At 57.9% G+C, this 12,833-nt stretch overlaps 1 protein-coding gene across 2 annotated transcripts; it reads right to left on the bottom strand.

Annotated features, from left to right (window-relative positions):
• Positions 1-928: 928 nt before the first annotated feature.
• On the bottom strand, positions 929-11,163 carry CYTIP (cytohesin 1 interacting protein). 2 transcript variants are annotated; one of them, XM_074547744.1, is made up of 8 exons: positions 9,451-11,163; positions 7,940-7,989; positions 7,241-7,295; positions 4,977-5,079; positions 4,768-4,861; positions 4,546-4,615; positions 3,697-3,760; positions 929-2,919 (listed from the first exon to the last, which is right to left on the bottom strand). In XM_074547744.1, exons 1-8 carry the CDS (start codon positions 9,580-9,582, stop codon positions 2,426-2,428), a joined length of 1,062 nt encoding a protein of 353 aa, XP_074403845.1. In that variant the 5' UTR covers positions 9,583-11,163; the 3' UTR covers positions 929-2,425. The 2 variants fall into 2 exon arrangements, with proteins under 2 accessions (XP_074403845.1, XP_074403844.1); XM_074547743.1 differs by having other exon boundaries at positions 933-2,919; positions 3,697-3,763; positions 9,451-11,161.
• Between the last annotated feature and the right edge of the window lie 1,670 nt (positions 11,164-12,833).

Below are 12,833 nucleotides of genomic sequence, written 5' to 3'. Positions count from 1 at the left end.
GGACCCACCCAGAGTGCTCTCTGCAAGGAGAAACGCCTTCCAAAAGCTGTTGCAGTTGGTTTTATTTCAGAGTGCTCTGCCTGGCCCGTGAGCTCCTTCCTCCCCCGGCTGGGGCTCAGCAGGGCTCAGTGCTGTCACCCACATCCTGTTTGTGACTGCGGTGACAACATGTCACTGCCATCCTGAGGCACCCCAGGCGTGCTCTCACCCTGCTGGGGCAGCAGCACTTGTTCAGCCTGAGCCTGTGGGGTGCTCAAGCTCCCCCGGCCTTTCCACGCTCACAGGGAGAGCCTGTATCCCAAACCGTGGCAAATTAAGCACTCATACCTAGAGGAATCTCACCTTTGCACTCTGCAATACTCCAGGGTCTCTTTCTCAGTGCTGGAGCTGTCCATTCCCTTTGGGCCCTACAACAACTCTTACCAGATGTTCTGGTTTTTCTGCCCCTGGTGCTTTTGCACACCCCCACATCTGCCTTTAACTCAATGTTTTGGCCAAATAGAACCAGACTCTGATTTGATTTTTTTTTTCTCCTTTCTGCTGGTTCTACTGGCAATGAAAAGTCAAACCCTATTTTGAGGCAGAAAATCATGGGTCATAATATTGGACCCAGAGCAGAGGGCATCCCAGGCTGAACTGCAGGCACTCAGTGCGGCCGCATGGACAGGGCATCACCCATGTACACACCATGGGAGCTTCTCCCTTGATTGTCCCACAGCCTCCTGACTGTCCCCCATCTCCCCTGACTGTCCCCAGCCCCCCTGACTGTCCCCCATCTCCCCTGACTGTCCCCCATCTCCCCTGACTGTCCCCAGCCCCCCTGACTGTCCCCCATCTCCCCTGACTGTCCCCAGCCCCCTGAGTGCCCTTCATCTTTCCCAGAGCCGTGCCATATTTCCAGCTGTTTAATCCCCTCCACAGAAAATACAGAGGCCTGTGCTGACTCTTCTGTCTCAGCAGCGCCGGTGGATCAGAGGAGTTTTGGGAACAGACTGTGTTTGTTTGGAGCTCATCTCGCAGGGCAGCTGCTGGGTTCAGCCTGTGGTCTCTGAGGAGCCCAGAGAACCCTGGCACAGCAGCACCTGAGGGTACAACTGCACAGGCTGCCCGGGCAACAGGAGAATGAATGAGTCACACAAGGTCCTGAATTACATTTTAAGTGCTTCCAGTTGTATTTGGAAAACATCATTAGGCTGCTCGGGCTGAACAAACAGCGTTTTCTTTGTGCTGAGAGGGAGCGAAAAACCTCTTGTTGTTCACCTCTGTGCCCATGGTTGTTAATCCCCGCTCCACACACGCTCTCGTGTGAGCCTTGCTGCCTGAAGCTTCAGCTTCTGGGGAAATCTCTGTGAGCAGGTGTGGAGTGCTGAGAGCAGGGGGAACGTGGGGCCGAGGGGCAGCTCCTGCACTGGTGGGCAGGGTCCCCAGCACGGCACCTGTGGGGGTCACTGGGTGTCACCAACCTGCCAGTGCCACCAATGATGCCCGTCCCTGCAGGACAGCCCTGTGCCCTTCTTCTCTCATGCCTCAGGGATGTCACCAACCTGCCAGTGCCACCAATCCTGCCCATCCCTGCAGGACAGCCCTGTGCCTTTCTTCTCTCATGCCTTAGAGATGTCACCAACCTGCCAGTGCCACCAATCCTGCTGGTCCCTGCAGGACAGCCCTGTGCCCTTCTTCTCTCATGCCTCAGAGATGTCACCAACCTGCCAGTGCCACCAATCCTGCCCGTCCCTGCAGGACAGCCCTGTGCCTTTCTCACTTGCCTCAGGGAGGTCACTCCTGCAGGACAGACAGAGCTGCTCCAGGAGCATCACAGACACCCCTCAGGGCTCTGCAGAGCAGCCTGGGGACACGTGCACCTCAGGAGGGTTCTCTCCACATCCCCTGTAATGAGGCACTTGGCAAGACGTGGGGTATCAGCAGCTGGCAGTGGGTGCAGCTGGCCAGACCAAGCCAGCCCTGGGTTGTCACACCGTTTGTACAATGGATGCAAACCTGGCAGAGCAGTTTCTTTCCAGAGCACCCTGCCCAGGCTCTCTCCGCCACGCACTCCAGGCTCCATCCTCTTCCCATGGGACTCTGTAACTGGTTTTAGAAGAAGCACTCATTTTATTAAAGACCTTTGGAAGACACTGACTCCGGTAACAGGAAATAAATAGCTATCAATTTCGCATTCAATTAAAAACTGTTATTAACAGTAGAGTTCGCTGAGGAAGTTCTGCAAAGGTTCTTCACGTTTTGGAGTCGCTCATTTTTCACGCTAATGAAGAAGACGTCCGCAGCGTGCTCTGATTGAAAACGAAAATCATTAAAACCCCAGAGGTGTGTGGCTCTGATCAGAGCTGCTGTCTGAGTGCCCCGAGGTGCCACCGCCGTGTGCCCCATGGGGCAGCCCCAGGCCATCGAGGGTGACACTGTGACATCAGACCCGGCTTTCCTCCTCCTCCACGGCGCGCTGGAAGCCCGGGATGAATTTCAGGAGGTGTTTCCGCACGCTGGCCCTGCGGCTCTTGCGCGGGAGGGTGCCGAAGCCGCTGGAGCCGCTGCCGCTGTCCCAGAGCGGGGACGCGGAGCCGCTGCTGGCCAGGCTGGCGCTGCTGCTGGCCAGGCTGATGCTGCGGTGCCTCCGCACCGAGGCCCTGCCCGCGGCCCCGCTGCCGTCCCTGCGGAACACGCAGTCATCGTCCAGGCTGGATTGCCGGCTCAGGCTCTCCGCAGCCCAGTCCTCGGCGGCGCTGCCCTGGTAGAAGCTGTCCTCGCTGCCCACCGTCATGGAGCTCAGCCGGCTGCGGGAGCTGCTCTCGCTGGACAGGCGAGGATTGCCCGGCAGGAAGGGTCCCGGAGAGCTGCAGCCGCCCACCGAGGCCGGCTCTACCGGCTCCAGCGAGCCCAGCAGGGCGTTGTCGTTCACCTCTCCTGGAAACCAGAGAGCAGCGTGAGCCGGAGAGCAGCGTGAGCCAGAGAGCAGCGTTAACCAGAGAGCAGAGTTGGACAGAGAGCAGCGTTAACCAGAGAGCAGAGTTGGACAGAGGGCAGCAATAGCCAGAGAGCAGCGTTGGCCAGAGGGCAGTGTTAACCAGAGAGCAGCATTGGACAGAGAGCAGCGTTAACCAGAGAGCAGCGTTGGACAGAGAGCAGCGTTCGCCAGAGCAGCGTTGGCCAAAGGGCAGCGTTGGCCAGAGGGCAGCGTTAACCAGAGGGCAGCATTGGCCAGAGAGCAGCGTTAACCAGAGGGCAGTGTTAACCAGAGAGCAGCGTTGGCCAGAGAGCAGCATTGGCCAGAGGTCAGCCTTGGCCAAAGGGCAGCTTGTCCAGTCCACCCCTCGCCAGGAGCAGCACTCTGTGTCCTGGCAGCACCGGGAGCATGGTGCCCAGCCCTTGGCACAGGGAGCAATCCCTTCCCACGTGGGCAGCTGCTCCTGCTTGTGAGGAGCTCCCTGCATCCTGGGCAGTCCATAGGAAACCCAACCCAGCCCCTTCCCCATATAGCCAAAGTAAGAATGGAAAATTTTCCCACCCACATAAACTCCCAGCCCAGGACTGATGCAAGGAGCCCTTGGTCAAGCAGCAGCCAAGGTCACTGCCCTCGGCACAAAGCGTTCCCAGGCCAGCCCCTCGCCCTCCTGAGCAGGGAAGGGAAGGCGGTGCCGGTGGGATTGCAGAGTTCCACAGAAGGGTCCCCCACACACGTACCGTGCAGCAGGAGCCGCTCCCGGGCCAGCAGCGCCCGCAGCTCTCCCCAGCGCTGGTGCAGCGCCTGCTGTGTGACAGGGAACAGCAGCTCGGTCACTCCAGGGAAGCCAAACAGTCTGTGCAAGCGCAGGTCACCCTCGGGAAACACCCGGCTGGGCCAGAGTTTGGCAAACTTCTTCCAGAAAACAGGGCTGGGGTGCTCCAGCCGAAGCACTGCCCTGTCCCGTTTGGGAAGGGAGCAGCCTGGAACCTGCCTGGGGAGCATGGAGCCCCCTTCACCCAGCTGAGGCCATGCCAGCGCCCTTCTGCAGCCCTGCCCAGCCCTGGAGCACCCACTGGAGCAGGTACCCCACCTCACAGGAGGGAAGGGCACAGGCACCCCTGCCCGCCCTGGGAGCACCCCTGGAGATCCTGACAGCCCCAGAGCCACCAGCAATCCAACACCCAGCAATGCAATGCCCTCAGCTGCCCTCCCTCAGCGCTGGGGGTGAAACACACCTCTGCAGAGCTGGTTAAAAACGCCAAACAGGCGAGGCTGTGCCTGGGGACAGCACGGGGGGCACCTGCCCACCAGTCCATGAGCTCCGTGCAGATTCCCATGCCCAAAGTGAGCAGTCTAAGCTCACCTGGGCAGTGCTGGGGTTGTGAGCACATTCCTCCTCTATTCCTGGTTTCCATAAAATAACATCGGGGCACCATGGCTGGGGTGGCTGGGGGTGCTGGCAGCAGGGAACCCAAGGGTGTCAGCCCTTGCCAGGACCCCCTGTCCCATGGGCACCCACTGCCCCCATCAGCAGTGAGCCACAGCCATCTCCATTTGACAGGGGAAAAAACAATTAGTCCCATTACCTTGAGAGCCCGCAGTTTGGTCTCCAGCTCCATTTTCCTCAGGAAGAAGGCCCCGTTGACAGTCTCTAACCTGTGGGAAGGGTGGTGCTGCCCTGAGGCACAGAGGCTCTGCCCAGCCTGGGGATTTCTGCCCCCGGCACTGCAGGGCTGTGGGGCAGCACGGTGCTGCCTTCAGAGGCAGAGGAAACGAGGCCAAAGCCCACCCAAAGGAGAGACACCCACCTCAAGTAGTTCCCTGAAGACTTTATCAAGTCCACAATTTGCTTGTGCCCAAAGCCCTCGACATTGACGCCGTTGATGCAGGTGAGGATGTCACCTGCCAGGGACACACACAGAGGCCAGGGTGGCATCAGCAGCCCCTGCCCACCTGCCCTGCTCCAGGGGAGCAGCCACGGCACCCCGGAGGGCCAGGAGCACCCAGGGACAGTTACCAGTCTGGAGGCCAGAGCGGTGGGCAGGGCTCTCCTCCTGGATCCTGCAGACACACGTGCACACCTCCAGGGAGAAATCATTCTGGTGTGGGAACCTGACGGTCTGTTAATGCCAAAGGGACACGGTTACCGACCCTGGAGCCACAAAAACCACGTAAATTCAGCACTTTTTCAATGAGAAGGCTGTGATGAGCAGAGCGCACTACATGCAAGTGAGATCAAAATGCTATAACCCAACAATTAAAAATGCATTTGTACCGCAGAAAACAGTAGACACTTGACAGGTGCCTGCACAGTGGGTTTGGGGGGGAAGAAAAACAACAAATAAGTTTTAAAAACAGGCTGATGCCTAGTTTTTTGTTTTGGTTTGGTTTTTTTTGGTTTTTTGTTTTGTTTTTTTTTAACAAAAAGTTTTACAGCAAGCTGGTTATTCAGCATTAAAAACTCTGTGACTTCAACCAAGAATACGTCAGCATGGGTGGGAATGGCTTTCTGGAAGGATGTCTCATGTTCCCAGGGGAACAGGATGGGACTGGGGCTTTCCAGGGGATTGTCTCCAACTCATTGGGAATGCTGTGTGGAGTCAGCTGCTGCTACCAGCCAGCTCAGTTTGCATGGGAGCTGAAAAGACAGAAGATCTAAACTTACTTCTGCTCTTCTGGCCTCTGGAACTTGTCACCCACACACATCCCCACGCTCCTCGAAGTGCTTTTTATTTTTGACGTGCACATTTAGCTGAACATTTAGTAACTGTAATTACTCTAAATCCCTGGTGTGGTTATGGCTGCTGACAAGAATTCAGAAAAATGCAAAATGCGGTTCTGCAGCCTGTCTGGGTCCCGCGGCAGCAGGAAACCTTTTCTGCGACATGCAAATACCACCTCAGTTTCCTGGAAACCTGCGACTGCCCCTTCCAGCCCAGAGACAGCTCATTGGGAGCCCCACATCTCTCAGCCAGGGTGGAACAAAGGGAGGGAGGCCGGGGAAGTTCTGGCCAAATCCCCCCGTGCCCTGGTGATTCCAGCCTTTGGAATAGCTGTTAAATTGGTGCCTAAACTAAGAGTGACGAGTGAAGCATGAGCCCCCTGCAGATGGAGACCTAATGTTTCACATCATCTTATTCTGTTTTGCCTGAATTTATCTCCTAGTGATGGAACTGCAGCTCCTAAACATCCTCAGTAGCTGACGGATGCTGCCTCTCTGCAGCCCTATGAAGTGCTCACGCTGAATGTATGTTCAGGAAGAAAATGCGCCAAGAACAATTATTTTTAATCAGAATGCCACGTTTAATGAAAATCTGCCCTGACAATTTACACAAAGGCCCAATAATTGACTCAATTATCCTCCCTTCTGAAAGCTCTCCTCTGTTCACGAGCCGAGTGCCGACCCCCTCATTAGTCACAGACCCAAATTGGGCAAAGTTAAGCTTTTCCTAGTACACTAATTTCACAGAAAACACTTTTTCCCCTTGTGTGCAGACAGAGGAAAGCACTTTGAAGGTCCCTCTGCTCCCAAAGTTATCCCTTTATTGCTGGGATCACTTTTTAGCTGTACCCAGGATTTCAGCAGACCTGCTGCTCAGGAGTTACCTTTCTAACAAAAACCCACAAACACAGAATCTCCCCCTAGCAGTGCTCCGGGTAACATTCTGGTTCTCCTGCTTGATGACTTACTGACTTCTACACCAAACAGAATCTCTTCCTATATGGTTTAGCTCCTGCCCCAAAAGTCATGCTTAGCAGGTATTTATGGAATAATATTGTACATCTTCCTGAAAAGTACATATCTCTCCGCACATATTAAAGGAGGTAGCAAAAAGCCAGCATAAGGTAATTTTTAAGAGAGTTTTTTGGTCTTTCTCATTTGAAAATATTCTTATATACAATTCTCCCCAAAATATTCACTTATTTTTGGAGGAAAGAAGGCACTATCATTGCCTCTTATTTGGATTTGGATGGGATTTCTCCTGCATTCAACAGTCTTGTGAGAAGGCCAGAAATTGTCATCTGTGACTTTCACTATGAAAAAAATCCTCAGAGAAACATCCCTGTCTTGTGTGAGTGCTGTAAGCCCTTCAGATTTCACAGGCTCTGACAGACCCTTCCTCTGCTCTGGCCTGTCTTAGCTGGTTTGGGGATATGGCACTTCAGACTCGGCCCCACATTTTGTTTTTAGTGAAACAACTTGTCACTTAGGTCTTGCCTGGATTTCAAACCCAAACGTCTGGTCTTATCTGGATTTCAAACCCAAACGTCTGGTCTTACCTGGATTTCAAACCCAAACGTCTCTTTATCTTCTTTTAATATAGAAGTGGAGTTCCTGCAGGAGGAGCACACAGAATTCAAGGAAGCTGCTCCTTGTGGGCCTCATTTCCACCCAAAACAGGGGTGTCCCCCCATTGTCCCTCCCTGTGCCCTCGGGGTGTCACCACACTTTGGGTGTCACTACACTGTGCCTCCCTGTGCCTGCACAGTGTCACCACACCATCCCTTCCTGTGCCTGCAGGGTGTTACCATACCCTAGGGTGTCACCACACTGTCCCTCCCTGTGCCCACGGGGTGTCACCACACTTTGGGTGTCACCACACTGTGCTTCCCTGTGCCTGCAGGGTGTCACCACACTTTGGGTGTCACCACACCATCCCTCTCTGTGCCTGCAGGGTGTCACCATACCCTGGGGTGTCACCACACTGTCCCTCCCTGTGCCACGGGGTGTCACCACACTTTGGGGTGTCACCTTGCTGTCCCTCCCAAGGTGGTGCTGCCCGTTCCCGTGCCCAAGCCAAAGGTCACAGCTGCACCTGCCCATCCCAGGTGCTGGGTACCACTCTGTGCCTCGCACCCCAATCCCACCTGGACTGCCACAGTTCCTGGCACACACCTTTCTGCAGAACAAACCAGGAGCAGTGACTCTACAATCACAGAATCACAGAACCACAGAATCACAGAATCACAGAATCATACCTCTGTGGCTTGGTGGGGTCGCCCAAGGAGATGGATCTGGACAGGGCAAGCTGTGAAACGGGAGAGGAAAGGCATCAGTAGGTCTGTGGTTCTTTGAGGCACTCAGATAAAACCAGCAGTTCAGAGAAGATCTAAACACAGCTGCTGCATCCCACCAACACCTCTGCCTTGCTCAAAGGAGAGCTTGAACTTTCTGACCAGGAGGAAAAGCATCTGGAGGCCAAATCCTCCTGTCAGATGCTGGTGACAAGCTCAGAGCACAGATCACATCTCTGCTGTGCCAAGAGCTCATCTCACTTTCGTCCCTTTCCTCTAAAATTCTGTGTGTGTTTACAAACTGAGCACTGCCAGGAGAGGCACGCAGCACCCCTGAGGCAGGGAGAGCACACCCTGAGCCCTGCACAGCATCTCCAGCCAGGCCCTGCTCAGGCCAGGGATGCTGTGCCTGGAGAGCAACCTGGGAGAGCCAGGTCTGTGTCAAACATGGGCTTCTATTGGGCTCTCCCCCTAAAAGTGAGCCGGGAACAAGGAGTTCCACTGTCAGTGAGATGTCTGTAGCCAGCAGAGCTGATGTCTCCCCAGCAGGATGAAATGGTGCCAAGGTGTGACCTGCGGCAGAAACAGCCCCCTCATGGACGGGGTGCATTTACTGCAAGGGACAAGGGCAGGAGAGGGAGGCCGGGTGTAATCAATCCTTCTGGGGGACATGAGAGGGCCTGGGCGAGGGAGCCCTGCCCTGAGCATGGTGCCTGCAGTGCCACCTTGGCCCTGGTGTAGCTCAGCTTTGCCAGCCCCAGCCCCAGCCCCAGTACCACCACTGTCACCTCATCACTCCCGGCCACCGAGGGCTCTGGTGGGGCTGCAGCCCCCAGGGCACCCCCTCCCAGCCCCAGCTCTGGCCCTGCCTTGTCCCCTCACCCGTGTGTGCCAAGGGAAGACCCAGGGCCCCTCTGCAGCCGAGCAAAGCACAGCCTGGGGAGCACAGCTAGCGCAGAGGAGTTTCTGGTTGTGCTTTCAGATCCTCACGCCCCACAGACACCTTCTGTTGTGCTCCCCCGTGTCAGACAAGCAGCCCAGAGCTGAGCTGCTCAGCTAACACTGACAGCCACAGCAGCTCGGTTCTGTGCGAACCCAGCGAATTGTGCTGCCCTGTGCTGCTCTGGGGAAGAGCCCAGCAGTGGAGCCAGTACAGAAACACCCCAGATCCGCACGAAAATGGCTCGTGGTGTCATTGCTGCCAGCCCTGCAGGACAGGGCAGCCAGGCCGCCTGGCCCAGGTAATGGGCGTTTGAAGGAGTGCCCAGACAGCACAAACCCTCCCTGGCTGCCAGCATGGCTGGAAATGGAGAGTTCAGCCAGGCCCCAAGCATCCCGCACTCTCACAGAGCTCCCCACACTGCCAGAGTTCCCCTGGCACCCCAAACCAGCCCGCAGTCACCCTCCCAGCCGCCCAGCCCTGCCCGGAGCACAGAGAGCCCGCGGGTCCGTCCCGGCCTGGGCACAGCCCGTACCTGCCTGCGGCCGCGGGGCAGCGTGCCCACCGTGCTGGCCAGGTGCTGCATCCTCCTGCCGTCCGCGGGCGGTGCCAGCTCCTCGCAGGAGCTGCAGCTGGAGCTGGGCTGCAGGAGCCGCCGCAGGGCCATGCGGGGCTCGGGGTGCGCAGTGCCGGGCTCAGGGTGAGCGCCGTGCCGTGCCGAGCTATGGGTGAGCGCTGTGCCTTGGCCGGGCGTGGGGCAGCTCCTGGGGTTCAGGATGAGTGCTGTGCCGTGCCCGGCTCAGGGTGAGCGCTGTGCCATGCCAGGTTCAGGGTGAGCTCTGTGCCGTGCCTGGGTATGCCGAGCCCCGTGCCCGGCTCAGGGGGAGCGCTGTGCCATGCCCGGGTATGCCGAGCCCCGTGCCTGGCCCCGCTGCCCCGCTCCGAGCAGGGCGAGGGCGGAAGGGCCTCCACGTGATCTGTGGTTTAGGTGCGACTTACACAAATCCCTCCTAGCAGAGCCCCAGGCCACGGTGCGCCTTGTGCTCACACGGGAGTTAACAATCGGGCTTGGCAGTTGCGGAAATCTGCTTAATTTTTCCATTCCTGCGCACAGTTCTCAGCAGCAGCTGCTGCTCTGCCAGGGTTTGTCCTCACCGCCCTGCCCGCCCCGGGCACTCTCCTGACCTCAACCTGTTCACTCTCTGACTTGCTCGGCATCCCTGGCATCCCTGCACTCACCTTTGGCAAGGATGGGAAAGCGACACCGCCCTCGGCTAATGGTGTCAGCGCAGCTCCGCCAGCTGCAGCGGGAAACAGGAGCTGCAGGCCGGGAGCAGAGGCTGAGGCAGGGCAGGGCGAGGGCAGGACAGTGCCCTCAGCCACACTCGGGTCTCCCTGGGGTCCAAGGCACTGGGGGGACACAGCAAAGCCCTGCAGAGCCCCCCGGGCACAGGGTGCTGCCAGGGACAGGCACGGTGCCAGGGACAGCCCTGGCCGGATGCCATCCCTGCACCTTTCCTGCATGGCCAGAGCTCGAGGAACATTGATGGCTCTGAGAACTTCTGGCTATGTTGGGCTGTTTTTTCTCTCCAGTAATTACCTGACCTGTTGTTGCTTCAGCGTGGCCTTGAGTAGCCTTCAGATTCCCTGCTCCTGGACGTGATGGAGAGACACAGGCAGCAGCCCTGGGCCTGGGGGCTCACTGGTGTGGGTGCCTGTCCCTGCTGCCCCTCAGGCACAGGTCAGCACTGCAGGAGGACGGGCGAGCCCTGGGCAGAGCAGTTTTCCAGCCCTGGCAGCCACCAGCCAAGCCCTGAACACCAACAGAGCCCTGGCACCAGCCCTGCAGCCACAGCTGCAGCCCTGTGTCCCCACTGCTGGCACTACTGGCTGTCAGTGCCCTGCAGCAGCTGCTGCCACAGGCTGGCCATCCTGACAGACACTCACTGGGACAGTTCTTGTTGGGACAAACACCAGGGGCAGAACTGCACACAGCAGCCAGACCTGGACACAACTAACCTTGGCTGGGATGTGAGCCTGCAAGGGGAAAAGCAGGGGCCCTGTATCAAAACAGAGAAGTAATAAAAACACACGGGTTACTGTCATTTTTCTGAGTAGAGACCTTTTACGTACCTTGATGAAGCATTGCCACACACACCTGGGACTGCCAGCTCCAGGAAGAAAGGCGGGCAGGGCCCAGGCAGAAGAGGGGGCAGCCAGGACTGTGGGATGAGGCTGCTGGGCTCTGCCTGCCAGATGTGGGGTGAGGGTGCTGGGCACTGCCTGCCAGATGTGGAACAAGGGTGCTGGGCACTGCCTGCCAGCTGTGTGGAAGCTCAGGGCAGGCTGGCATGACAGATCAGGGCAGAGCTGCTCTGCACACCTTCTGTAAGGGCCCTGCCTCTGCCAGCTGCAGCAGAGCTGCAGGATGGGTGTCCATGGAGGAGGGACAGGGATGGGTGTCCATGGAGGAGGGGCAGGGATGGGTGTCCATGGAGGAGGCACAGAGATGGGTGTCCATGGAGGAGGCACAGAGATGGGTGTCCATGGAGGAGGTGCCCACACTTGCTGGTGCAGATGAGCTCTTAGTGCCAGGGAAGCGTTGGGATGGAGCTTCCCCCACTCCAGGGGATCCCCTCATTGCCCTGGACGGCTGAAATGTCAGTACAAACCCATCCTAAAGGTTCATCCCTCAAAAACTCCGCATCTCAGGGCACAGAAACAGCCTGTCAGGAAAGCTCTGCTCCTCCCACGCGGAGGAGGGCTGGTGGAGGGTCTGTGGAGTGCCCGCGGTCCCCGTGCCTCTCCTGGCGGACAGACAGCGACAGGGAAGGGCTGCACACAGCAGCACCACGACAAGGGATTCAGATGTCTGTGCTTCACCTCCGAGTTCCTTGGGAGAGCCCCTCCGGGCTAACGGGAGGAAAAACGATGTTCCCAAAGCACAGTAGGCGAGGGGGAAAGCTCTCTCCCTTTTCCTGAGGAAAATACCTGCGCCCCCATGTGCTCACTGGCCGAGGCGCGGTGACCAGCGCGGGGAGCGGGTGTCTCAAAGCCTCTTCCCCTTTTCCTGCTCACGGTCACCGCGCCGAGTGCTTGAAAACAAAGCACGTTTCGCTTCCTCCGGCAGCCCTTTCTGACGCTTCTGAAACCCGGTGACTCATCTGCAAACAAGCTGAGGGCAGAAATAAACGAGAGCACAAAGCAGGACCCCGGTGCGAGCTGCTCCAGCGGCCCCGTTCCCCTGCGCTGCTCTGCGCCCTGCACAGACACACACCCTGCATCCCGGCAGGGACCCCTCATCCCCGTCAGGGCTCACAGGTGCCCGGGCAGAGCAGCCCCGGCAGGGCTAGGAGCTGGTTCGGGGCAGCACGCAGCTCCCCGGGGCCGGGTGCGGAGATGCCCCGGTGCTCCAGGGGCAGCACGCAGCTCTCCGGAGCCCGGGGCTGGAGGAGCAGCACGCAGCTCTCTGGGGCTGCAGGGGCAGCACGCAGCTCCCCGGGGCCGTGCTGGCCGGGGGATGGCGCCGATGCTCACCGTGAGCCCCATCGGACCCGGGCACAGCCACCGCCGTGACGGTGACACCGGCCTGGAGATGGGCAGGGACCAGAGAGAGCACGAGTAACTGCTGCAATGCAAAGCTCTTGTTAACGGGGAAAAACCAACCCACAGTATCCTTCAAAAGCCACCAAAGTTTCTTGGGTCACAGCACGGCAGATTTCATTTTGACGTGCATTAAGTTAAAATCTGACTTAAATTCCCGGATTATGGCTGTGTCAGGGGGATTTTCAGGCATGCACACTCCAGAATTGAGTACGCAGAGTGGGCTGGTGCCACTCAGGTTTGCAGCACTGAAAATCTCACTAGGGGGAAGAGCAGGATCAGGAGTGCTGTGTGAAAGGGAGCTGGGGGAGAGCT

The sequence above is a fragment of the Zonotrichia albicollis genome, chromosome 10, assembly GCF_047830755.1.
Source record: "Zonotrichia albicollis isolate bZonAlb1 chromosome 10, bZonAlb1.hap1, whole genome shotgun sequence".
Lineage (NCBI taxonomy): Eukaryota > Metazoa > Chordata > Aves > Passeriformes > Passerellidae > Zonotrichia > Zonotrichia albicollis.
Note: the sequence above shows the minus strand (reverse complement) of the source record. Positions and strands in the feature narration are given on the sequence as shown.

Excerpts from the sequence above, each read along its gene's own strand:
- CYTIP (XM_074547743.1), bottom strand. The coding sequence starts at position 9,582 with ATGGCCCTGCGGCGGCTCCTGCAGCCCAGCTCCAGCTGCAGCTCCTGC. Across the intron at positions 7,990-9,450 it reads TGCCCCGCGGCCGCAGGCAG|CTTGCCCTGTCCAGATCCAT; the intron begins GTACGGGCTGTG and ends CCCGTTTCACAG. Across the intron at positions 5,080-7,240 it reads CGTTTGGGTTTGAAATCCAG|ACCGTCAGGTTCCCACACCA; the intron begins GTAAGACCAGAC and ends TGGCATTAACAG.